This window comes from Conger conger, chromosome 11 (assembly GCF_963514075.1).
Source record: "Conger conger chromosome 11, fConCon1.1, whole genome shotgun sequence".
Taxonomy (NCBI): domain Eukaryota; kingdom Metazoa; phylum Chordata; class Actinopteri; order Anguilliformes; family Congridae; genus Conger; species Conger conger.
In genome coordinates, this window is record NC_083770.1 from 15,566,029 (window position 1) to 15,590,811 (window position 24,783).

A 24,783-nucleotide genomic window follows, 5' to 3' on the forward strand; every position below is an offset into this window, starting at 1 on the left:
TAGGCATGAAATCTTGAAACAGATCCGCCCTTGTGAGCCCCTGCGTTAATGCACGATAAGAATTGCTGTAAGGAATTCTCCAATTGGTGGGAATGAGCCCAATAGGTTTACAATCTATCACTCAGGGACATGGTAAAACTTTATATTTTTTAAACAAAAATTAAGCTAAATTAAACCGTACTGAAGGTAATATCATAAAGGAAGGGTTTCAAAATGATTTAGATGCACGAAGTCATCTACTGAAATTAAACGTGATGTCACGAGATTATTAAAAGGGAATCTTGTACTGACGTCATTGAGATACGAGTGGTGGACGCGCACGCACATACGGAGACGGGCACGTTTGACCTTGTTTTTGTTGATGTTTGAGATAACTGCGACTGCGCGCGGTGCCTCGTTGCCGTTGGTGATGCAGTTTGCAAAGAGAGGAGTTGTAAAAAAACGAAGAGGGGGAAGAAAGACTATCCGAGACACATAGTAGCCAGCTAGAAAATAGAAGCTGCTAATTGTTCTGCTTTTCATAGTACGGATAACCAACATACCAAGCAAAAGGAGTGCTTCACTGTTTGGGTTGCGGAGGTGGGAGGGTGCATTAGGTCACTGCCTGCCTCTGCTGGGATTGTGTGCTTAATTGGCCACACAGCCTGGCCGGTCGGTGTGCTCTTGTAACGCCCTTCACCCGCGGAGCATTGCTCCAAAGCACGGCACTTTAATTAGAAAATCGCCATTATATGATCCAGCACCCTTCGTCGCTATTGCCCTCCATGTGGGCGCGGGACCCGTGTGTGTCAGATTATGGCGAGAAAAACAGTTAGCAGGAAAAGGAAGGCAGGCGAATCGAAGGAACAACAGGTAGGCGGGTTTGTTTGGGTGCCTGATATTTGATCGCTAACTAGAGTTTTCCAGCGGCAGCTGATGCAGCATGTGTGAAGATAGTTAACTAACGTTAGTGAATTGTTCACTTTTGTTAATAAGTTAGCTAGCAACAATCTAGCTAGCTAGTTAACGTCAGCTTTTTGTATAACTTCGATCAATGGACACATATGTCAGTGTATGGGACGTGGTAACTTAGCCTAGTGTCCTCCGTACTGTTTCTGTCGACGTTTGCAGTCACGACAAAGCAACGTGTGCTAGCTAGTATGCAAGCTATCAAACTATTAACTAACGTTAGACATGATGTTGTAATTTAACGTTAGCTGTGGAGTGTGAACGCAAGTGAGTTTGCTAACGTTAAAAGGCTAACATAAATTAGCTGGTTAGCTAGCTATATGGCTAGGTTTCTTGTCAGTTAGCTAACTAGGTTTGGCTAACGTTAGCTACGTTATTGAGTTATCCATCCTAGTGTATATTGTAGCTAACTGTTAACATTGTACTGTTAGCTCTTGTATGTTAATTATGCAACTTATAGCTAACTAGCTATATACTGTAGCGAGTTGTGTCCAACAGGAAGCTAATTAGTCAATTTTTAACGTTACAGACGAGCCGATTGCTTCACTTGTCATAATACCTAAAATGTACTGTCCTAGATGGAAAGCATGCTTGATTAACGTTATGGACAGTCATTTAACACACATTTGTCAGTTTACTATTAAATAACCATACATTATAGACTTGTTTTGCCGTTTGATGCGTAGAAACGGTTTGACTGACGTTAGCTAGCGGTACTTTAGGGTTTATGGACCAGGATTTGTCACTGCGCATGCTCAATCCATGCCTTCGCGAATTCGTCGTCATTCCACCGCATCTTTCAAAACATAGGACAATAAATAATTAATTATGTACATGTAGAGTTCTGAGGTAACTATTTTTACAGCTATTAATATGCATATGCATGTATGTAATCAGGCTGAGCTGTACATATGTTTCTACATAAAAAAAATAATGAATTATGTCACACATCAAAGAACAAGAGTAAATTTGTGCCATGTTCATAAGATATTTATGTAATTATATCCCCTGACTATGTATCTGTTTTTCTACTGTTATTGTTCATGTTTTTTCCACAATGAAGAAATCAGAAATTGCAGTGCCTGTTGCATGCTGAAACAGAGTTTCCGCTTCTACACCTCCTTAATTTTAAGTTTAATTTCGTGCAAGGATGTAGAAGCGTCGCAGGTATTATGTAGCACCCAACCTCTCGTTCTTCGCGCGCCTCCCTCTCTCCAGCAGCTGGGCTGGTTCCACTCGGGCCATAAGCGCGCGCGGGTGTCGTGCTGTTCTCAGCGGTGGCAGCAGTCGTGGCGCTGGAAGCGCTCGGTGGTTTGGGCGCTGCGCGGGAGGGAGTCCCGGCCGCAGATGCAGCAAGAGTGGCGTCTGGAGCGCAGCCTGAGGGGCTTCGCAGCCGGGAGGCTCCCGGGAATCCTGCGCGAACGCCAGTTCTCCCTGGGCCGCCTCAACAAGGTGTTCGCCTCGCAGTGGCTCAACCACCGACAAGTGGTCTGTGGAACTAAGTGCAACACGGTGAGGAGTGTGTATGTCGGTGTTTGTTTGTTTGTCTGTCTGTGTCAATGTTTGTATGTGTGTCCATGTGTATTCAGGTTGTTCTGTCTCCTGTAGCTGTTTGTGATAGATATGTGTATGTGTAATCAGGTTGTTCTCTTTCTTGTAGCCGTTTGTGGTAGACGTGTGTGTGTAATCAGGTTTTTGTAGCTGTTTGTGGTAGATGTGTGTATGTGTAATCAGGTTGTTGTAGCTGTTTCTGGTAGATATGTGTATGTGTGATCAGGTTGTTCTGTCTCCTGTAGCTGTTTGTGGTAGATGTGCGTTTGTGTAACTCAGGCTGTTCTCTCTCCTGTAGCTGTTTGTGGTGGATGTCCAGACGGGGCAGATAACCAGGATTCCCATGCTGAAGGACCGGGAGGCTGGGGGTGGAGTGAGGCCGGCGGCGGGGTTTGGGGCCACCGCCCTGGGCTCCGTGTCCGGGCTGGACCAGCAGGGCTGTGGGATCCATGCCATCGAGCTGAACCCCTCCGGCACCCTGCTGGCCACCGGCGGAGACAACCCCAACAGCCTGGCCATCTACCAGCTGCCCACCCTGGACCCCGTCTGTGTCGGAGATGTGAGTCTCCAATGGGAGAGCGGATGGGTGGGGCCAATATGGAGCCTATGAGGCGTTGGGTGGAAGCCTATCTCTAGCTGCTGGATCATTTTTATGGTTGGGTGGCATTAGTGATTCAAGTTGTCTCATTTCAACCAATCAGATTGCTGGAAACTAATCTAAAAAACAATGTTGTTTTCCTATCCAAGAGCTTGAGAACAGTGGTTCCCAACCCTGTTCCTAGAGATCTGCTGTCTTGTAGGTTTTCATTTCAACCACAATTTGACTGACCTGATTGTAGTAAGCAGCTCAACCAGATCTCTAGCTGTTGAATGAGTTGTACTTTGTTCGGGTTCGAGTGGAAACCTAATGTTGGGGATTGGACCCCTGAAACTGGTTGTGGGATAATTGACCACTACAGGGCTCCGGTCAGAGAGCATGGAGTCATCAGTTTGGTTTGAAACTGTTTACTTGCAGAATGTCAGCAGAGCCAGTAGTACAAATGGTACAACGTAATGGTGCATACTGTTTTATATATATTTATATATATATATTTGTATATATATATATATATATAGTTTATTGTCAGTGACTTGTTGCACCAGCAGTGACAGCATAAAACAGAAGCCAATAAACGGCACGGGAAAAAACGATAACAACCCGTCCGAATAGAAGCGTTGATTTCAGAATAAAATAATTCACAACACCTAACCTCTTCAGGATCAAGCTTGGGTCCACTGTTCTAGAGAGAGTGTATATGGTCGAGATAGACAGCAGCAAGCTGTGCGGATGTGTTTGGTGACAGGCTATGAGTATTGCTAGTCTGACCGTCTGTTTGCCCCTCTGCTAGGAGGGACACAATGACTGGATCTTCTCCATCGCCTGGATCAGCGACACCATGGCTGTGTCAGGTGAGGGAGCAGCTCTGGTTTACCATCGTCAAGCTTAATTTGACAATTTTTCCCCCATTGTCCTGCAGGTGGGATGTTCAGGCTAAGGGGTCACTGACTCAGTAAGGTGTCACACACTATCAGCAACAGTTATATTACCTCATAATGATATGCTATTTTACATGAAAAAATAGGAGTGGCACTTGGCATAGCCAATCAAATTCCAGAGGTAGCCAGTAACACCCCGGCCACCCCTTTGGAGACACCCCTATGCAGAAACCTAGCATAATTCTGATCTTCCTCTCCTCCTCGTCACCACCTCCTCCTGATCTCCTCCGCAGGGTCCAGGGACGGCTCCATGGGGCTGTGGGAGGTGTCGGAGGAGGTTCTGGGCCAGTCCGAGAGGCACCAGGACTCCAAGGGAGTCCCCAGCTATTCCCACATCTCCCACCGTGCCCTGAAGGACCTTCCCAAAGAGTACACCAACCCGTTCAACTGCAAGGTCCGCGCGCTGGCCTTCAACCACCACAACAAGGTTAGGGCCGCACCGTCCGTGTCCTTCCCAAAATCGCATTTGTCCCCTGTGCAGGGAAATGGTGCTCTCACTGGTGAGCTGGAAACCACAGGGGAACCGGGCTGCTTGACCAGAGCAGATTTTACCCTTTAAGGTGTGAGGTCACATGTGATTTAGAATGTTTTTAACTGCACATTCTAATGCTGATGTAACAAGTTCTGGAACACTGCCATAGAATGTTTTAAAAACATACCAACAAACCTACTCTTTAAATGGATAATGGTGCTTGGTTCATTTTAAACCTAAAGCTCACCTTTCTTTTGCCTTGTCATGTTTTCAAAGCTTGAGTTAAATGTCTTCATTCTTTGGTGGTTTCCTCTTTTGCCATTTGAGTGGAAGTCTCGTAATTCCTTTTTTTTCGTGAATAATGTTGAAATGTGTTGTCCGTCTTGTTTTGACCGACCTCTTGGTCTCCCTCAGGAGCTGGGCGCCGTGTCTCTGGACGGCTACTTCCACCTGTGGGAGGCCGAGCAAAGTCTGTGCAAGGTCAGCAAACTCCTTTTGTCTCCCTCCCTCCCTCTCCCTCTCTCCCTCTCTCTCCCTCTCTCTCTCCCCTGGTCGTTTGCTCTGGAGATGTGTTGTCACCTCAGTGTTGTGATGGGCTGTAGTTCTTTAATGCCAGCGCGTAGTTATTTGATGTATGGCATTGTCTGTACTCAGTATGGTGTCTGAAGTGTCATGGCTCCTCTCTCTCAGGTGCTGTCTACGAAGCTGCCGTACTGTAAGGAGAATGTGTGCCTGGCCTATGGGCAGGAGTGGTCCGTCTACGCCGTGGGCTCCCAGGCCCACGTCTCCTTCCTGGACCCCCGTCAGCCCGCCCACCACATCAAGTCCGTCAGCTCGCGGGAGCGTGGCAGCGGTGAGCCCCCTGTCCCTCTCCCCCGGCCCCTACAGGGCCTCCGTTTAGTGGAGGCTTAACATGGCCGCCTGCCGTTAACCTGCCGGTAACCTGCTGTTGCTGTGCTAACCTGGTGTTAATGCGGTGTTACTGCGCTAACCTGGTGTTACTGCGCTAACCTGGTGTTACTGCGCTAACCTGGTGTTGCTGTGCTAACCTGCTGTTCATGCAATGTTACTGTGCTAACCTGGTGTTACTGCGCTAACCTGCTGTTATTCCGGTAACCTGCTGTTAATGCAATGTTACTGCGCTAACCTGGTGTCACTGCGCTAACCTGGTGTTAATGCAATGTTACTGCGGTAACCTGGTGTTACCGCGGTAACCTGGTGTTACTGCGGTAACCTGGTGATACTGCGGTCACCTGATGTTGGTGCGGTAACCTGATGTCAGTAAGGTAACCTGGTGTTAATGCGATGTTACTGCGCTAACCTGGTGTTGCTGCGCTAACCTGGTCTTACTGCGCTAACCTGGTCTTGGTGCAGTAACCTGGTGTTAATGCAATGTTACTGTGGTATCCTGGTGTTACTGCGCTAACCTGGTGATACTGCGGTAACCTGGTGTTAATGCAATGTTACTGAGCTAACCTGGTGTTACTGCGGTAACCTGTTGTCGGTGCGGTAACCTGGTGTTAATACAATGTTACTGCGCTAACCTGGTGTTCCTGCGCTAACCTGGTGCTACTGCGGTAACCTGATGTCAGTGCGGTAACCTGATGTTAATGCAATGTTACTGCGCTAACCTGGTGTTACTGCGGTAACCTGATGTTAATGCAATGTTACTGCCCTAACCTGGTGTTACTGCGCTAACCTGACGTGCATTCAAGACAGCGAACCTTTGTGGTGAGCTATGTTTGCAGCAAACAGTTACTGTTGAACAATTTAAAAAGAAAGTTCCATGACTTATAACTTTTGTTCTCTGTATTTTCCCCATCAGCCGCCATTTTTGTTTGCCGCACACTAACTTTTCAAACTATTAGCAAATGTTTGTGGCGAACAGAAAAAAGTATGAATATGTCGGTGACTGTTAGCTGATTTGTGCCGTCTTGCACGCACGTCTGGTGTAACTGTGGTAGCTTGGCATCACTTCAGCAGAGTGGTTTTCCTCCCTGTGGTAAAGTGTGGGAAACGGTGCCCGTAGTGAGTAGCTCTGTGTCGGCAGGTATCCGCTCGGTGAGTTTCTACGAGCACATCGTGACGGTGGGCACGGGGCAGGGCTCGCTGCTCTTCTATGACATCAGAGCCCAGCGCTTCCTGGAAGACCCCTCCAGCCCCGCCCAAGGCTTCCGGCCACGCCCTGGGGAGGGCGTCCTCAAACTGTCCACGGGTAGCGGCTGGCTGGTCAGTCCCCTTTACACCCAGTACATTCACCTGTGTGTGTGTCCCTGTGTGTGTGTGTGTCCCTGTGTGTGTGTGTGTCCCTGTGTGTGTGTGTGTCCCTGTGTGTGTGTGTCCCTGTGTGTGTGTGTGTCCCTGTGTGTGTGTGTGTCCCTGTGTGTGTGTCCCTGTGTGTGTGTCACTGTGGGGGTGTTTGTGTGTCCCTGTGTGTGTGGCACTTTGTGTGTCATTGTGTGTGTGTGTGTGTGTGTGTGTGTGTGTGTGTGTGTGTGTGTGTCACTGTGGGGGTATTTGTGTGTCACTGTGTGTGTGTGTCACTGTTTGTGTCACTGTGTGTGTCTCTGTGTGTGTGTCACTGTGGGGGTGTTTGTGTGTCACTGTGTGTGTCCCTGTGTGTATGTGTCCCTGTGGGGGTGGGGGGTGTGCGTGTACTTGAGTGCGTTTCGGAGATAAAACATACAATGAAGATTACCATGTGTTTTGAATAAAAGCGATATATAAATGCAGTCTCTTGCAATACGGTGAAATCAAAGGGGTGTGTTAATGCATCTAAACATTCTGTGGTCGCTTTTTCAGATGAGTAGCCCTGGGTAGTAGTTCCGTGCGTCTCCTGGGATGTTTGTGGCAGTGCCGTGACATGTCTCCCTGTCTCTCCCTGTCTCTCCCTGTCTCTCCCTGTCTCTCCCTGTCTCTCCCTCTCTCTCCCTCTCTCTCCCTCTCTCTCCCTCTCTCAGAACCATGACGAGACATGGCGGAGTTATTTCTCGGACGTCAACTCCTTCCCCAACGCGGTGTACACCCACTGCTACGACTCCTCGGGCACCAAGCTCTTCGTGGCCGGAGGGCCCCTCTGCTCCGGCCTCCACGGGAACTACGCCGGGCTTTGGAGCTAGCGCCCTTCTCCCTCACCCCTCCTTCCCTCCCTCCCTCTCTCCACCTCTCCGCAGGACTGCATTCATCCCTCGTTCACGCCTGTAGCGGATCTGTGCTTCTCTCTCCACTCACTCTCAGGCCTAGCTCTTCCTCTAACCCATGTGCACGTTGTGTCTACCTTTAGTTTGCGTTTATTTCAGCAGGTTAGGTTGTCTCGCGGCTGAATTTGTGATTTTTAGGTAGGTGGGGGCAGTCCCTCTTTCAGCAGCGAAGCCCCCCTGAGATGGAGAACGTAAGAGGGGGATGAAACTGAGGAAGGGAGGGTGAAAGAGAGGAGTCTTTCCTGGGCCTGATTGAGCAGGGAGCTTGGATATGCTCCATGGGGTTTTTGTTTATTGGGGCTCCTTGAGTTTGTGCACATTTTCTGGTCTGTTTTATTTTCTCTGAATGGTCAAGGGGGGCACCTGTGTTTTACAGAATGGTTCAACAATTACAAAGGATGGGAGGGCAAATAGGATAAATAATGGACAAAAGAATACACTTTACTTTGGAGCGAATGCATACAGTGTTTGATCAGGTAACTTACGGACCGTCTGTTTCTTGCTTAGATTCATGTGTCAGTTTTCTGGTCTACGGTCATTTATTTCTGGTCTGTACGGAAACGACCCCCCCCCCCCCCCGCACCCTGAACGTTTGACCGTGCTGGTACAGTCGTGTCGACCTCGACCTCGCCCCTGCCCCCCCAGGCTCTGTCGCTGTCAAGTGACCGCTGTCTTCGGATTGGGATTTATCGAGTTGACTCTACCTTTGTTCGGACGCGGTCCCATCAGCCCGGTCCTCGCCCCGACCCCTGTGGATTTAGCACCTGAAGCTTTGCCCTCAATTGTGTTAGTCTCAGAACGTCTCCACGTGCGCTCTCTGCGCAGGACTGTGTGCAGAATGAACAAATCAATGGTGTTTTTCATCCTTTCTTTCATAACATGGGGATCGTAAGGGGAATGGGAACACTGTAGCGTCACTTTACCAGTAAACTAAATGGGAGCTGAGCTCAGCCAATCACAAAGCATCAACCAATAGAACAACGCAGACAGCGATTGGTGGATGTACGTTCCCTGTGGGCATTCAGGAAGTAGTATCCACCAATCACCATCATCATTGTTCTATTGATTGTTAGCAACATGCTTCCTGATTGGTGTAGCTCTGCTCTGCTGTCTAAGATTAAGATGTATTATCCGCTTTTATTATCCATGCCACAAAACAGGAAGGGCGATTAGGAGCAGATGAGCGCTGAAATCTGGCCTTGTTGAGATGCATCAGTCTCAAGGAATGAGTACTACCCTGATTTTTCCCATTATTTTAATCATTTTTGACTCAGCCATGTATAGATTGGATATTATCTAAATGTTATCAGCTTTATTATTATTATTATTATTATTTATTCCTCTTCCCCCTGCTGACCATATATCTATAGACTGCTTATGATGTACTGTTTTGACCACTGTTAGTACCCCCACCACCACCATGCTGGAGGTGTGATTCTCAGTCACCTTTTGTGCCCCCTGTTGGTCAAAAGCAGGACTTGCGTGCATTAATTTGTTGCCAGCGGTCTTTCTGTGAAAGATTTTATTAGGCACGCAATCGTTCAGCATTTTCCTCACCTTACTTCTCTTTCTTTGGCATGGTTCTATCCCTGGAGTTGTTTGTATAGTGTGGACATAAGCTCTAGAAGTTTATTTAAAGTAAATTAATAACCGTCACTTTTAAAATTTGGTTTTATATATAAATGTGTACATTTATGTGTGTGTGGGGGGGGGAGAAAAAAAAACTAGACGTCTGCATACGTTTATATGTATGGGGAAAGTATTTGGACTATTCCATCTTTATTTTGGGGGTGTCCTCTTTCTATACACACTACATGAATGTTTTTACAAATGACTGAGTCAGAAGGTGTACAACCTCATATATAAAAAAAGAAAATAAAAAAAGAAACAAGAACCCAGGAAAACTTTCGAAAATAATGAATAAAAGGCTACTGATGTACTTTTTTCTGAACATTATCTTGGTTCCTTTGTTTTTTGTCTTGTTCCTTTAATTACTCTATTGTGTTTACCTCAAAACTACAGTGAGAGTCTAGTATTCACAAATGTAATTAAATCTGCTACAGTACAATTAGCAAATCAAGGTCGGTTTCTAAATCCCATCTACCTCATCTTTTATTTTGGTTGGTATGAAGCAGGTGGCTTCTACTTGATCTGATTACTTGAATATTAGACTGAAGATGTTGTCCAGGATGCCCGTTAATGGCTTTCTAGAGATAAAATGTCAGATCTATTACAAAATGGAGCCTGCTAGCTTAAAATGGACTGCAAATGTCTGCAGTTCTCAGGGATCCATTGGTCATTTTGGTTCCCCTCCTCTGTAGATGGGAGAGCAACCAGTGAACAGAGGAACCATTTCGAAAAAAGTGAGCTTATTTACATTACATTACAGGTATTTGGCCGACCTACAACAAAGTGCATAACCATAACCAAGGACAAGTGCGCTGAAAACCATAGAGGGAAATACACTTCCAAGTGCTGGAAGGTGATAAAATACAGAAATACATGTTGAAATACCCATTGTCTTTTCTATGCATAACCAACCAACAGACCAGAATTTGAGCTGGCAACTGGAATATTACTATTTGACCCAGTAAAAACGTGTCAAATACTCCAACCCAATTTCTGGCAGGAACTGCTCCACTTTGTATTTTTTTTCTCCAATCTGACAACACTGATCCCGTTTCCCGTTTCTTTGGGCGAGCACGTTACGTGCGCGCAGGCGCGGGACCACCTTCTCAATTTGTGAATGACGTCACTGGTTGTCGCGCGCACACGCCACACAGGACTGAGCGGCGCGCGGTTAGGTCACGTGACGGTGTCTGCTGCTGGCTGAAGTGAAGCGTGTTTGCAGGTAAAAAAAGGAGAGGAGAAATTGTCCGGTGAGGCGGTTCAACCCGATCAAAAAATTCCTTTATTCACTCTATACATGTTTTAAATATATAAACGTATTTCATATCGTTTATGCTCATGATGAATTGCGATATTGATGTAGTCCGCTGGCTAATATTACCCAATGTCGTTTAGCTATTATGTTGCTTCTACGCTAGCTAGAGCTTGCTAACTAATATTGTCTTACATGCTAGTGGCTAGCTAGCCAAAGTGTGAGGCCCTTTTCGTGTGTTAGCATGCTCGGCTGAAATTAAAATATCGCTGAATTTGAAGGTTTTGGGGGTGAAGAAACGCACATCGTGTAACGCAACTAGCATTTATCCTCTCATAAACAACTAGAAGGGAACGTGAGACCATCGCGTAACTTTCTTTGTCTGTTAAATAAGACCGTAATGGTAGCGAGCTGAGAATGTGAGTCGCTGGGGTTAGCTACTAGCTAGCTAGTTGGACAAGCCGGTCACACAAAGGGTTATGCTGCATTCGCTAGCTAGCTAGCTAACATGAGCAGATAAAGAAAAAATAACCTCAGTCAACTAACGTTTGTTGGTTAGCTAAGCCAAATGTGGTAGACGAGGTAGTTTATAACGGTGTAAAAAAAAAAAAAACTATATTAATTTCACTATTCAGCTACACAGCCATAGGCTAGCTGCCGTTAGTGCTGGTGATTGGCTAATGTCGCTATCAAGCTAGCTGGCTAACAAGCCTCAACTTCAAACAAAGACCGGAGGTAGCTTCCAGTAGCCAGTAGGCTATGTTGCTAAGCTAGCTGCGGCGTTTATTTATTTATTTATTTATTTATTTATTATTTGAGTGGTTACCATGCACATAGATTGCTGGCTGGCTCGCTATTTTAGGGAAATTTCCTGTCAAGAAATGTTAATCAGTCATATCAAACCAATTGACGGGATGGGAATTCTAGTGTGAATTGGGGGCTGGATGTTGTCATGCTCTGTTTAGTATCGCTAGCTAGTGTGATATACTTTTAGTTGTATATGTCAACATTTATCGGATGTAGCTAAATTGACTCAATTACCTTGCTAGTTACATAATTTCAATCGTATGCCGTCACCAAACTAGGTTGTCCTCAAGATAACGGTTTCATTCCATTTGTGATTGCTAACGTTACCAAACTGGCTAATGTTTATAGCTAGCTAAGCTGCATTGTTGTTTTCGATGATACATCGCAATTGCTTTTATCTAACGTTCGATAGGTTGATGTTGCCAACTCTTAGAAATAACTGGCGCTATCATTAATGTCAGATGGACATATTAATAACGATCTTCGTTGTCCGTGGCACACATTAATGGGTATTTCTATACTCGATGCAGTCTGTATTGTCCCGAAGCCATTTTATGCTGAAACAAATCTCAGCGACCATTGGGTCGGTTGAGAACAACTGGCAGAAAAAAATACTGCTCGTTGACATTGGACATGTAACGTTATGGATATATCTGGCAAAATGGGAGTCTTGATCAATCAAGACGGTCGAATCGAAGCCGTTTTAACATCGTAGAGTAGAACACCAAACACAATCTGTTCTATCCGTTTGTTTATAAAGTTCGGTTGAGTTGAATTTTGTGTCCAGTCAACACGAAACATTTGTCGGACGGTGAAATCGCTGCATATACTAATCCGCAGCGCTTTCAGCATAAAACGTTAAAAAGCATTTGGTCATACCAGTTTGTTTTGAAATTTGACTGGTTGTAGCTACGGACTGCGTGCATAGAAACAAACCCTTTGTGTAAATGCTTGTAAAGGATTGTAAACCTTACTTTAGAATATTTTACGCCATTGTTGTAGCTGGTGATTTTAAAAGGGAATCAAGTGAGTGGTATTAAATTTGTAATTGTGCAAATGAGTGAGGGTTTGTCTGAAGTGATGTGCACCAGCCAAATTTGAGAGAATTTCCTTGTATCGTTTCTTTACAATAATGAAGAAAGGGTGGTTGGAGCGACTGTTTTGGTTCCAGTTTCTGATTCCGTTCCCCTAGATTGCAATAGGGAAACGTGCCATGAAACGTTAAGCCCGTAATGCTGTGCATTTACTTTTCTTTAGAAACTCAACAACATGTGTATTCGCACTGCAGTCGATCCGGGCAGTGTCGCATTAATGGCTTTGAAAGTGTCGATGTTTTGAGTGCCTCAGATTTGTCTATAGCATAAGCAGTGTTCAGGCCTGTCGGCTGCCATATGGCCGCATGGCGTATTAGCGGTCGATGGGAGGGGCTTGTTCTCGCTGTACTGACGAAGCAGAATAATTACCGGCCCTGTAATCTAAATGTGACTGCGCGTCTGCACTTAAAAATAAAGTGTGAAGCATGGGATACGTGAGCGGCCTGTCATTGGGGCTCAGATGGGGGAATGCACAGCTGGTGTAAAAGAAAATAAGGACTCCCAGGCAGGGTTCTTTAGGGTACAGTGTGGCCCGTGTGGTGCTCATTAGGGTGCAGTATTAGATACAATGTTTTTAGGGTACAGTGTGAGTGCATTATTGGGCTACAGTGTGGGAAGTGCAGTGTTATTGGGGTACAGTGTGATAAGTGCAGTGTTATTGGGGCACAGTGTGGGAAGTGCAGTGTTATTGGGCTACAGTGTGGGAAGTGCAGTGTTATTGGGGTACAGTGTGATAAGTGCAGTGTTGGGGTATAGTGTGGGAAGTGCAGTGTTATTGGGGCACAGTGTGGGAAGTGCAGTGTTATTGGGGCACAGTGTGGGAAGTGCAGTGTTATTGGGGCACAGTGTGGGAAGTGCAGTGTTATTGGGGTACAGTGTGGGAAGTGCAGTGTTATTGGGGTACAGTGTGGGAAGTGCAGTGTTATTGGGGTACAGTGTGATAAGTGCAGTGTTATTGGGTTACAGTGTAAGGAGTGCAGTGTTGTTGGGGTACATTGCAGGCATTGCAGTGTGTTTAGAGCACAGCGCAGATCTGTAGCAGTAGTTGTTCAGGCATTGCAGTGTGTTTAGAGCACAGCGCAGATCTGTAGCAGTAGTTGTACAGGCAGTGCGTTTAGAGCACAGCGCAGATCTGTAGCAGTAGTTGTACAGGCAGTGTGTTTAGAGCACAGCGCAGATCTGTAGCAGTAGTTGTACAGGCAGTGTGTTTAGAGCACAGCGCAGATCTGTAGCAGTAGTTGTACAGGCAGTGTGTTTAGAGCACAGCGCAGATCTGTAGCAGTAGTTGTACAGGCAGTGCTTTGTGAGAGCAGGCCTTGGCAGGGTGACACAGTGGGGCGTACGAGCCAGAGCAGGAACATAGTCGACAGGCATCCTGCTTTGAATCTGCTCTGCTAAGGGGTCTCAATCACTGTGTGTGTGTGTGTGTGTGTGTGTGTGTGTGTGTGTGTGTGTGTGTGTGAGTGTGAGTGTGAGAAACAGGCCTGGGGCAACAATAAAAATGAAGGAAGGGAAATTATGTGGTCATAATTTGCATCAGAATATTTTTTTGAAAGCTACCGGCTGCCAACTGTGTCAGTGTACTTTGTATAACTACACACAGTCAGATGATCAAATTGGAGAAAAGGGTATTTTCAGCTTCCAAAATGCTGCACAGTGGCCCAATACCCTATTGAGAGGGAGTGAGCTGCTATTCTTATGTCTGACAGAATTTCACGAGGCCGGTTTTATCATTTGTTCTCTTGTTGTTGATGGCTTTCTTGTCCTTTCTTGTTTCTTGGTGTCGTCTTCACATGCATGCGTGTAGGGAGTTTTGCGTGTGGATGTCAGCAGGCTGAGCGCGTGTGGGGGAGACGCAGGGTTATTCCGTGTGAGACCAGCACCGTGCGCGCGTTCGTCTCCGGTTACTGCCCGCGCCACTCCTACCTGCGCCCTCGCAGCCCGTGCAGAATTGAGCTCTGGGAACACAGGCGAGGCCGTGGGCTCCAAGGCCGTTTGCGCGCTTTAAGGCAGGAGTTCCACCTGCGGCTCAGGTAGCCAGGGAAACGGAGATGACGGCTTTACTCCCGTCGTGCCGTGTCCCTGTACTCCGACTGAATGGAGCGGGATGAGTCATCGTGACAGTGGGATGAGGTGCGGTGTGCGCGTTTCTCTGTGCGTGTGTCTGCTTGTGCGCGATTGTGCGTTCGGGCGTGTGTGTGCGTGCAAATGTGAGCGTGCGTGCATTGTGTGTGTGTGTGTCTGTGCGTGTTGGCACGAGTGTGTGTTTGCTCCTGTGTGTGTGTGTGTGTGTGTGTGTGTGTGTGTGTGTGTGTGTGTGTGTGTGTGTGTGTGTGCATACTTGTTGTGGAATTTAACAGTTAAATGTATTGTCAGTATGTGTGTCAGTAGTCAGTTAATATAGTAGAGGAACTAGTGGGTCTGTTCCCCAAGTACAGATCAACAAGAAGCAACAGCTGAGGGAGAATGTCAACACTTGTACCCTGTCCCTCAATGGAAACAGTGGGGCAAATGGACATTGCCATGACTGAAAACGCATCACAGGAATTTGGGAGGGGAAGCGATTTCATCTGGTGGGGGTAGAACAAGGGGGTAGAGGATGGAATCAAAAAAAAAGAAAAAAAGAAAATTACATTTGACGGGATTAGGGGCTAGACGGGGTTGTCGATTGGCCAGCTGCAAGGTGAGATACTTTAGGCGGGGATTGTCTGTACTGGACTTGGCCCCTCACTTGTTCATGTATATGTGATGTGTGTATGTTTGCATATGAGGGTTATTGTGGGTGTGTGTGTGTACATGTGTATTTGTACATGTGTGTGTGCGTGTACATGTGTATATGTACATGTGTGTGCGTGTACATGTGTATTTGTACATGTGTGTGCGTGTACATGTGTATTTGTACATGTGTGTGCGTGTATATGTACATGTGTGTGCGTGTACATGTGTATATGTACGTGTGTGTGCGTGTACATGTGTATATGTACGTGTGTGTGCGTGTACATGTGTATATGTACGTGTGTGTGCGTGTACATGTGTATATGTACGTGTGTGTGCGTGTACATGTGTATATGTACGTGTGTGTGCGCGTGTGTATACATGTGTATCAGTGAGTGAACACGGTCGCTCTGTTAAACGTTGCTCTGTGCGTCACAGTTGAGTCCGTGACTGAAGCTCTGCTCTGATCCCCTGCTCTCTGACCCCCCCCCCCCCCTAGGAGACCCTGTCAGGGTAGAGACAGCGCATCTCTGATATCTGCAAACATCAGTGGCTCATCTCAGGACGGCGCGTGAGGCCGTGTTCAGTCTCAATGTTCCGGCGCGTTCCGCCGCCGTCAGTGCGCGCTTTTAAGGCGGCCCTCAGGTTCCCGGTCGGCATAAAGGCTTTTGTGATGAACGGTAGTGGTGCCTCTGCTTTTCAATCAAGCCCCTCGAAAAATGCGGAGGCATTCATTAAATCTGCGTTCCCCTCAGAAGAATATGATCAAAGAGTCGGAATCATTTAAAATGCTTCCAAGTGGAGAGATTATTTCTGTGAGTTTTTTGTCCGTGCGCTTCAGAGAGGTTTTTCGGACACACGTGCAGACGCAGTCCCGGAAAGCTGTGGGGTGTTTCTGCATTTGTAACCATGGAGACCTGGATATACCTAAAGCGGGGTAAAATGTGCGGTAACTGTCCGAAGGGTCGGCGTTCTGGTCAGGAAAGCCGACACACACTTCAGCTTCCGAAAAATCCCGCGGGAGCGATCGCGCCTTACCTTCCAGTTAGGGTTTTATTGGAAAGAAAAGAAAGTGTGTTTATTGGTCTCTGTTAGTCTGTTAAATGGTCTCTTTCATTGCCCCTCTCTGAAAAGAATGCTCGTGCCTTCTCCTGGGTCCTGCATTCAGAGCTGTTACCATGACTCCTGCATGTTGCCGGGTCCTCATTGGCTAATCTGCGTAGTACACCTGCATGTGGAAGGGTCCTTATTGGCTAATCTGCGGAGGACAGCTGCATGTGGTGGGGCTGTTATTGGCTGATCTGTGAAGCTCAGCAGTGGCGTCAGGTTATGTTTTCAGGGGAAACGGTGTGTGTCCTTTGACGTTTGAGCACGGACCGGAACGTGGGTCACATCGGGCCAGTTTCCACTGTCTTAATGAACTGTGTGTACGTGCGCCTGTTTGGGTCAATTAGCTTTAAGCCTGTGGAATGCAGTGTGTGTACGTGTGCCTTTGCACATGCTGTCTATCGGGCCTGTGTTGGAAAGAAGCGTGTACGTGCTTCTGTGTACACACACATTGTAATGGGCCAGGTAGCCTTTACCCAGCTTTTGAAAGAAGTGTGATTGTGTTGTAGGGCATTTTACATAAGTATGCCTCTCTGCAGACCCCCAAAAGGAAACGGACAAGGTTTGATGAAAAGACAGGACTATTGCTCCCATCGTTCCTCTGCCTCTGCGCAATTCTGCCACCTCAGTGGAATGCTCCCAGAACTGTAAAGTGGAAATAGTTATGTATAGATCATGGGTTTTCCACATAGTGTTTGGTGTCTTTAGTGCAGTGCATGTTGTGACAAAAAAATCTTGAAATACCATTTAGAAATAAACCATTGGGAATGCAAGTTACCTGTGAGTCAGCATCCAGCTGTGCTACAGAGTTTAACCAGGTTTGTTAGACATACAGAGATAACATCAGCAGGAATGTTGTTGTTACTGCAGTCTTGTGACTTTATTTGGTTTGTTGTCTTTCTGTAAACCCTGGCTATATAGAGGGAAATGTGGAAGGTGCTAGGAGACTCGCTAATATGACCTCCTGGGTGCAGGATTCTTAATTCTATCATTGTAGGCTATCCAGGCCAGAGGCACGTTCGTGTCTGCACAGATAAATAGCAATAGTATAGACCACACTTTCAGCGGATATTTGCAGTAGAACTGTTAGAACAGTGGCGGAGCAGTTAAACAAATCTTTTGGAGTCAGCTAAATGAGAACATTTCATTAACCCTGTTCCAGTAGTGCCTCGTGTTTCCTTCGCCTCTGAGATAGTTCTGCTTTTTGGTGGATTTGGGGGGGGTTCAATTGTGTCTGTGTTGTATTGCACTGTGTATTGGGCCAGTTACTCTTAGCCAGCATTGGAATGAAGTGCTTGTGTGTGTTCTATAGTGTACATCTTTGTCCATGTATTGGACTAGCTGTCCTTCTGACAGCATTGGAATTGTGTGTGCGTCTCTTTGTCTCTGTGTGTGTCTCTCTGTGTCTCTCTGTGTCTCTCTGTGTCTCTCTGTCTGTGTCTCTGTCTGTGTCTCTGTGTGTGTGTGTCTCTGTGTGTGTGTCTCTGTGTGTGTGTGTCTCTGTGTGTGTGTCTCTGTGTGTGTGTCTCTGTGTGTGTGTCTCTGTGTGTGTGGCCAGAGAGGACGCGGTGTAAGGGGACACCGGAGCAGAGTCTTCTCGGGTGCCTAAATTTAAGCAGAGGGGGTGAGACGGAGCTTATAGTCTTACATGGGGCGGGCTGTGTACTATCTGTTGCACAACCTCGGCACACTGGTTAACTCTCAGGAGCTGTCTTCAGCGTAGTCTCTCCAGCAGCTCCCCTCCCTACACCGCCCACAGTGCAGCCGGCCACTAAAGTCTCACCGCAAAACGCGCGTCCTGGAATTCTGTCTCTAGAAAGGAAAATACATTGTAGCCAATTATGTCATGTAGGTGACTGGGTAATACAGTAGGTAAATTAGGTAATTTAATAAAAATAGTTTTAAAATGTCACTTTGGAATAAGGAAATGGTCACATACAATACTGCGATAAAACAATATTTACAATACCTCAGATAGACCAGGCATCGCAAACTCAGTCCTTCAGGGCCGGGAACTGCTGGTTTCCACCGTCCCTTTACCTGGGAAAGAAAAGCAGGATTGCATTTTGATTCTAGGGCTGGAGTTGATGAAGCCTGGCCAAGACGGTCAAAGGCTGCCTGATCGAGTGCTGATGCAGAAGTGAACTACAGTATGTTGTCTAATGCTGGTCCTTCTCTCTCTCTCTCTTGCAGATTTTTCTATTTTGTACATACATTGTTTTGTATATACTGTATATGATGACGTCGTTAGTCAGCGATCGCTCGCGAGGGTCCCGAGACAAAGCACTGCCTGCAACCACACAGCCAACACAGCCACAGAAACACATACAGGTATGTACAGCCACAGAAACACATACAGGTATGTACAGCCACAGAAACACATGCAGGTATGTACAGCCACAGAAACACATACAGGTATGTACAGCCACAGAAACACATACAGGTATGTACAGCCAACACAGCCACAGAAACACATACAGGTATGTACAGCTACAGAAACACATACAGGTATGTACAGCCACAGAAACACATACAGGTATGTACAGCCACAGAAACGCATACAGGTATGTACAGCCAACACAGCCACAGAAACACATACAGGTATGTACAGCCACAGAAACACATACAGGTATGTACAGCCAACACAGCCACAGAAACACATACAGGTATGTACAGCCACAGAAACACATACAGGTATGTACAGCCACAGAAACACATACAGGTATGTACAGCCACAGAAACACATACAGGTATGTACAGCCACAGACACACATACAGGTATGTACAGCCAACACAGCCACAGAAACACATACAGGTATGTACAGCCAACACAGCCACAGAAACACATACAGGTATGTACAGCCAACACAGCCACAGAAACGCATACAGGTATGTACAGCCACAGAAACACACACGGGTATGTACAGCCACAGAAACGCATACAGGTATGTACAGCCACAGAAACGCATACAGGTATGTACAGCCACAGAAACACACACAGGTATGTACAGCCACAGAAACACACACAGGTATGTACAGCCACAGAAACACACACAGGTATGTACAGCCACAGAAACGCATACAGGTATGTACAGCCACAGAAACACATACAGGTATGTACAGCCACAGAAACACATACAGGTATGTACAGCCACAGAAACACATACCGGTATGTACAGCCACAGAAACACATACCGGTATGTACAGCCACAGAAACACATACAGGTATGTACAGCCACAGAAACACATACAGGTATGTACAGCCACAGAAACATACACAGGTATGTACAGCCACAGAAACACATACAGGTATGTACAGCCACAGAAACACATACAGGTATGTACAGCCACAGAAACACATACAGGTATGTACGGTACAGTGATATAACTCCAGTTGTATCACAGCTTCTTACTGACGGGTGGCAGGTAGACGGCTGGTATAATGCAAGCACACATCTACAGACACATACTGCAGTCATGCAGCACCCTGTCTCACACTGCTGACAGGTGCAGGGGACACTCATTCTGGCTTATTCATAAGGAATTAACATATCAAATGAACCAGCTGTTTCTCCTCCCCCTGCCAATCTAATAAGAGCTCTCGGATGTCACCTTGCGTCTTTGAGATGCAAATGTATGCAGCGTGTCTCCGACACGCTTGTTTCTGACACCGTTTCTCCCGTTTTGGGGGAGAGCTGGTATTAAATATTGCCTCCTGTTTCATTCTGTTTAGCCCCTCGGTGGGAACACACACAGAAAATGTGTTTGTGGTTGTGCAAGGGTTTCCTTTTGTTTGCCGTTGCCTATGATTCTCTCTCCCTCACTCTCTTCCTCCCTCCCTCCCCTCTTCTCTCCTCTTCCCTCGCTCTCTCCCTCCGTCTCCAGGCCACAGCGGAACAGATCCGACTGGCCCAAGTGATCTATGACAAGAATGATGCCGACTTTGAGGACAAAGTAAAACAGGTGAGTTCGTGTGGGTGCATTCCACACACATGAACCACGAACCCTACAACTCCACATTACACCAAGCCATTTCTGACTGCTGTAACTGTGTGAGTGTGTCCTCATGTGCTTTGTATGTGTCATTGTGCTGTGCTGATGCATGTGTGGTTTCATGTCATTTCACTGGTAATCCTCTCCTGCATGTGTGATTTCTGTACTCTGTCTTATATTGTCTTTGTCTTATGGAGCGTATGTGTGTGTGTGTGTGTGTTCATATGCATGTAACCTGCGTCCTCTGTGCAGCTGATGGAGGTGTGTGTGTGTGTGTGTGTGTGTGTGTGTGTGCGTGCGTGCGTGCGTGCGTGCGTGCGTGCGTGCGTGCGTGCGTGCGTGCGTGCGTGCGTGCGTCTGCGTGCGTGCGTCTGCGTGCGTGCGTCTGCGTGCGTGTATTGTGTATAACTGCGTCCTCTCTGTGCAGCTGATGGAGGTGACTGTGTGTGTGTGTGTGTGTGTGTGTGTGTGTGTGTATTGTGTATAACTGCGTCCTCTCTCTGCAGCTGATGGAGGTGACAGGAAAGAACCAGGACGAGTGCATGGTGGCCCTCCACGACTGCAACGAGGACGTGAACCGAGCCATCAACTTCCTGCTGGAGGACAGCTCCGACACGGTGAGAGAGAGAGAGCCAATCGCCCGCTCACACGTCACAGGGCGGCCCCGCCCTCGGAGCGCTGTCTGAGCGGGTTTCAGACTGCAGACTGCAGGCGTGTCCCTGCCCTTAGCGCTGTCCTGCGGTAATCATCTCCAGCACGTCGCAGCCTGCGTAGAGAGTCCTGATACGCCGCTTAAAATAGTCCCTCTTTAAGAGCCTTGGCTGAACAACAACTTCCTCCCAACCGGGCTTCAGCCGGGCCGGGTATTCCGGGGGGGGCGGGGAATTCCCGGAATCGGACAGCGATGAGCTCCTCGCTCCCGTTAAGGAATACGGGGGGGAAACGCGTCTGAGAGGCTTTCCGGAGCGCCGGCTGATAACGGAGGCTTTGAGAGGGGCCGACCTGAAATCATAGCGTAGGCTTGAGGCGGGGCCTCGTAATATTTCAGGACGCGCCGCCTGGTGATTGGCGTAGGGGTACGGCCAGGGGGTCAGGGCGGGGATCGCGTTACGCTCCGGGGTGAGGGCTAGGCTCACGCTTTAGGAATGAGGGGATGCGATGCCCCGGGATGATTCGTCTGTTCATGTTCAGGGCATACAGACCTAAAGGGCAACTTCAGCAGGAATGTCATCGCGAATTTTATGTGCCGAAAAGCAAGTCTCTTGTCTGTGTCCGCAAGAGGCTACTTGAAGTAGTTTGAATTGATATTGTCATTGAGACATCCGCACTTGACCTGGATGATATCATTGTTTGCCCTTGTGTTCTGTACGTCATTATGTTGTGGGCTGAAGGATCATACCTGAGTCATTGGGAATGAGATGGGTGAACTATCCTGATGGAAAGAACCTACTTATTTAACAATGATTTCAGCAATGCCCTTTGAAACAGAGCCATAGACCCAGAACTGACCGACCCTCGTGCAGTCTGGTTAATGTTAATAACGCTTATCGTTGGCCGGCATATGCTTGTATCACAGCGTTATATCACAGCTAGACATAATCCTAAGGGCCAATTATATCATATACAGCCTTCACATTACTAGTATTGGCTTGCTAGCTGCAACATCTGATGATCTCATTATGGAAGATAAAAGCAATTGGACTCTTGATGTGATGTCACGGTCCTCTGGGCTGGAGCCCAGCTGCACCCTGTACCCATGCCATGATACCCCCCTGTCCTCCGAGCCTTAGCCATCGCTGGCCTGGGGCATACAGGCCTGGGGCCTAGCCCCCTTCCAAATCCATGTTCAGGAATTCCTGTATTAGTGATTGGTACATGGGCACTAGAATGTTCCGTTCAGAGCGGTTATGAGCATTAGTGGAGCGGTAACTGCGCTCCACTAATGTGCCACTTGTACTTAAGGTATTTCAGTCTGTTTTTAATAAGTCTTGAGTGCAGCAGTTTTCCCCGATCTGAAATTGAATATTCATGTTTCCAGACTTCATGGAAACGGTGGGGAAGAAGCGGGGGCTGGTGAAAGAGGGATCGTCTTCAGAGAACAAGGAAAACAAGGAGAACCGGGAGAAGAGAGCGGAGAGAGAGGCCAGCCGCGGGAGAGGAGGGGCGAGCAAGAGAGGGAGGGGAGCCAACCGCATCCGGGACGGTGAGAGAGAGGGGGGGTACACACACACCCCGTGTGTGAGAGAGAGGGGGGGTACACACACACACACCCCGTGTGTGAGAGAGAGGGGTGCTACACCCACATGCCCTGTGTGTGACAGGCAGAGAGGTGTAGGGTACACACACGTGCCCTGTGTGTGACAGGCAGAGAGGTATAGGGTACACACACATGCCCTGTGTGACAGGGCAGAGAGGTGTAGGGTACACACACATGCCCTGTGTGACAGGCAGAGAGGTGTAGGGGTACACACATGCCCTGTGTGAGACACAGGCAGAGAGGTGTAGGGTACACACACGTGCCCTGTGTGTGACAGGCAGAGAGGTGTAGGGTACACACACATGCCCTGTGTGACAGGCAGAGAGGTGTAGGGTACACACACATGCCCTGTGTGTGACAGTCAGAGAGGGACTTCTGGGTGAAGGGGTACACACACATGTACTGACAGATGGAGGGACAGATAATGGGATATGGACGATGTGTGTACAGAACCTTCAGTAGTCTGTTCCTGTTTAAAATGCTCTACCTCTGTGTGTTCTGACACTGTGTGTGTGTGTGTGTGTGTCCTGCAGTTCGGTCGGAGGAGAACGGTGTGGACCTGGGTCCCGGGGAGAGGGGCGTGGACCGCAGAGGAAGAGGGCGTGGCCGAGGTCAGCATTAGCCCCGCCCCTTTGTAATGACTCATGGAGCAGCCATGTCTGTTTCCCACTGAGAGGAACTTTACCCTGATTCCACACACTCGTTTAAATCACCCCTCCACTGTTGGACTGCAGATTCATTTTAATTTGTGCTTGTCTGGTTGTGTCTGAAATGCATTACCACTACATTGTGTCTGCGTGTCTGCGTGTCTGCGTGTCTGCGTGTCTGCGTGTCTGACCCGGCAGTGCAGATTACAGCATGGGCGTGATTGTCCTTTGTTATTTTTCCAAACCATGTTAGGATTTCAGGTCAGAGTTCCTGTTTGTGTCTGGGAATCGGTTCATTGGAGGTAGTCACACGTGGGCCACTGCGAGACCCTGCTCGTGTGGGGTTTGTGATGTCTGCATGTTCAGGGCAAATTTTTGATTGATCTGGACACCAGTGTTTACAATCAAACATGTTGACACCCTCAAACCAACAGCACACACACACACACACACACACACACACACACACACACACACACACACACCGAGCACATTCCCGGCAGCACCATACACCAGAGCTAATGTATTTGGAATGTGTAGCCGCGCGCTGTGGGAAGACCATGTCCGCATTCCCTTCCCTATATAGACTATCTGCAGGCCGCCATGGAGCTGGGATAAATACGTTTAGCCCACCCCTCCATTTTAACAGCCTGACTGTCGACTCAGACAGCAGGGAAATGACATGGCTGTGCGTGCGTACGTGTGTGTGTGTGTGTGTGTGTGTGTGTGTGTGTGTGTGTGTGTGTGTGTGTGTGTGTGTGTGTGTGTGTGTGTGTGTGTGTGTGTGTGTGTGTGTGTGTGTGTGTGTGTACACGGGTGTGGTAGGGGCTGAGGGTTTCGTAGATGTGCTCTCACTGCACTGGGACGGGCGGGGGTAGAGAGGGGACATGTTTTTTTGGACAGGGTTCTATTTGTGGCCCACAGCAAGTGGTACTGTAAGCAGCAGGAGAGGAATGCTCTCTGCCAAGCAGCTGCTGGGGGGAGGGAGGAAGAGAGGGAGGAAGGGAGAGGGAGAGGGTGAGGGGGGGAGGAGGGTGGGCGGGGCGAGCGAGTGAGAGAGAGGGGAAGTGACTCCTTTGATTCCCCTTTCTTTTGCCAACTAAAAAGGAGATGCAATTCTTCGCCCAAACGTTTCAAACGTACAAATGTGAAGACTCCAAAATATAAAAACAAGCCCCCAGCCATAAAACCAAGCCCCCCCACATATGAGAGAGAGAGAGAGAGAGAGAGAGAGAGAGAGAGAGAGAGAGAGAGAGAGAGAGAGAGAGAGAGAGAGAGAGAGAGAGAGAGAGAGAGAGAGAGAGAGAGAGAGAGAGAGAGAGAGAGAGAGAGAGAGAGAGAGAGAGAGAGAGAGAGAGAGGGGCAGGATGGAGGTGGGAAGGCGAGAGCAGGGGGGCGATGTGGATCAGGAGTAGGAGAGGCATCAGGGTTTTACGGCGTTTGCTGAACCTGAAGCTGTTGGCCTCCCGCTGTGCGCCCCCACGTCCCGGGAGGAAGGCGTCCGTCGGCGGGAAGATCTGGTTCCGACCGGAAAAACTGGAAAAGTAGAGGGGTGGATGAAGCGATAGGCAGTGA

The 24,783-nt window shown here is 47.9% G+C and overlaps 2 protein-coding genes across 3 annotated transcripts in view; both read left to right on the forward strand.

Annotated features, from left to right (window-relative positions):
* The first annotated feature begins 335 nt into the window (after positions 1 to 335).
* On the forward strand, positions 336 to 9,663 carry LOC133141101 (DDB1- and CUL4-associated factor 12-like). Of its 2 annotated transcripts, none has more exons than XM_061261498.1 (9): positions 336 to 852; positions 2,170 to 2,460; positions 2,798 to 3,058; positions 3,888 to 3,948; positions 4,269 to 4,462; positions 4,922 to 4,987; positions 5,198 to 5,360; positions 6,558 to 6,736; positions 7,468 to 9,663. In XM_061261498.1, exons 1-9 carry the CDS (start codon positions 796 to 798, stop codon positions 7,624 to 7,626), a joined length of 1,431 nt encoding a protein of 476 aa, XP_061117482.1. In that variant the 5' UTR covers positions 336 to 795; the 3' UTR covers positions 7,627 to 9,663. The 2 variants fall into 2 exon arrangements, with proteins under 2 accessions (XP_061117482.1, XP_061117481.1); XM_061261497.1 differs by having other exon boundaries at positions 337 to 852; positions 2,167 to 2,460.
* A 797-nt stretch (positions 9,664 to 10,460) lies between these two features.
* Positions 10,461 to 24,783, forward strand: part of LOC133140600 (ubiquitin-associated protein 2-like) — a 28,667-nt gene continuing 14,344 nt past the window's right edge. The window contains 8 exon segments of the mRNA XM_061260636.1: positions 10,461 to 10,558; positions 18,505 to 18,642; positions 20,197 to 20,274; positions 20,811 to 20,921; positions 22,343 to 22,349; positions 22,352 to 22,507; positions 23,095 to 23,172; positions 24,664 to 24,728. Coding sequence (XP_061116620.1) covers positions 18,547 to 18,642; positions 20,197 to 20,274; positions 20,811 to 20,921; positions 22,343 to 22,349; positions 22,352 to 22,507; positions 23,095 to 23,172; positions 24,664 to 24,728 — 591 coding nt within the window. The 5' untranslated portion in view covers positions 10,461 to 10,558; positions 18,505 to 18,546.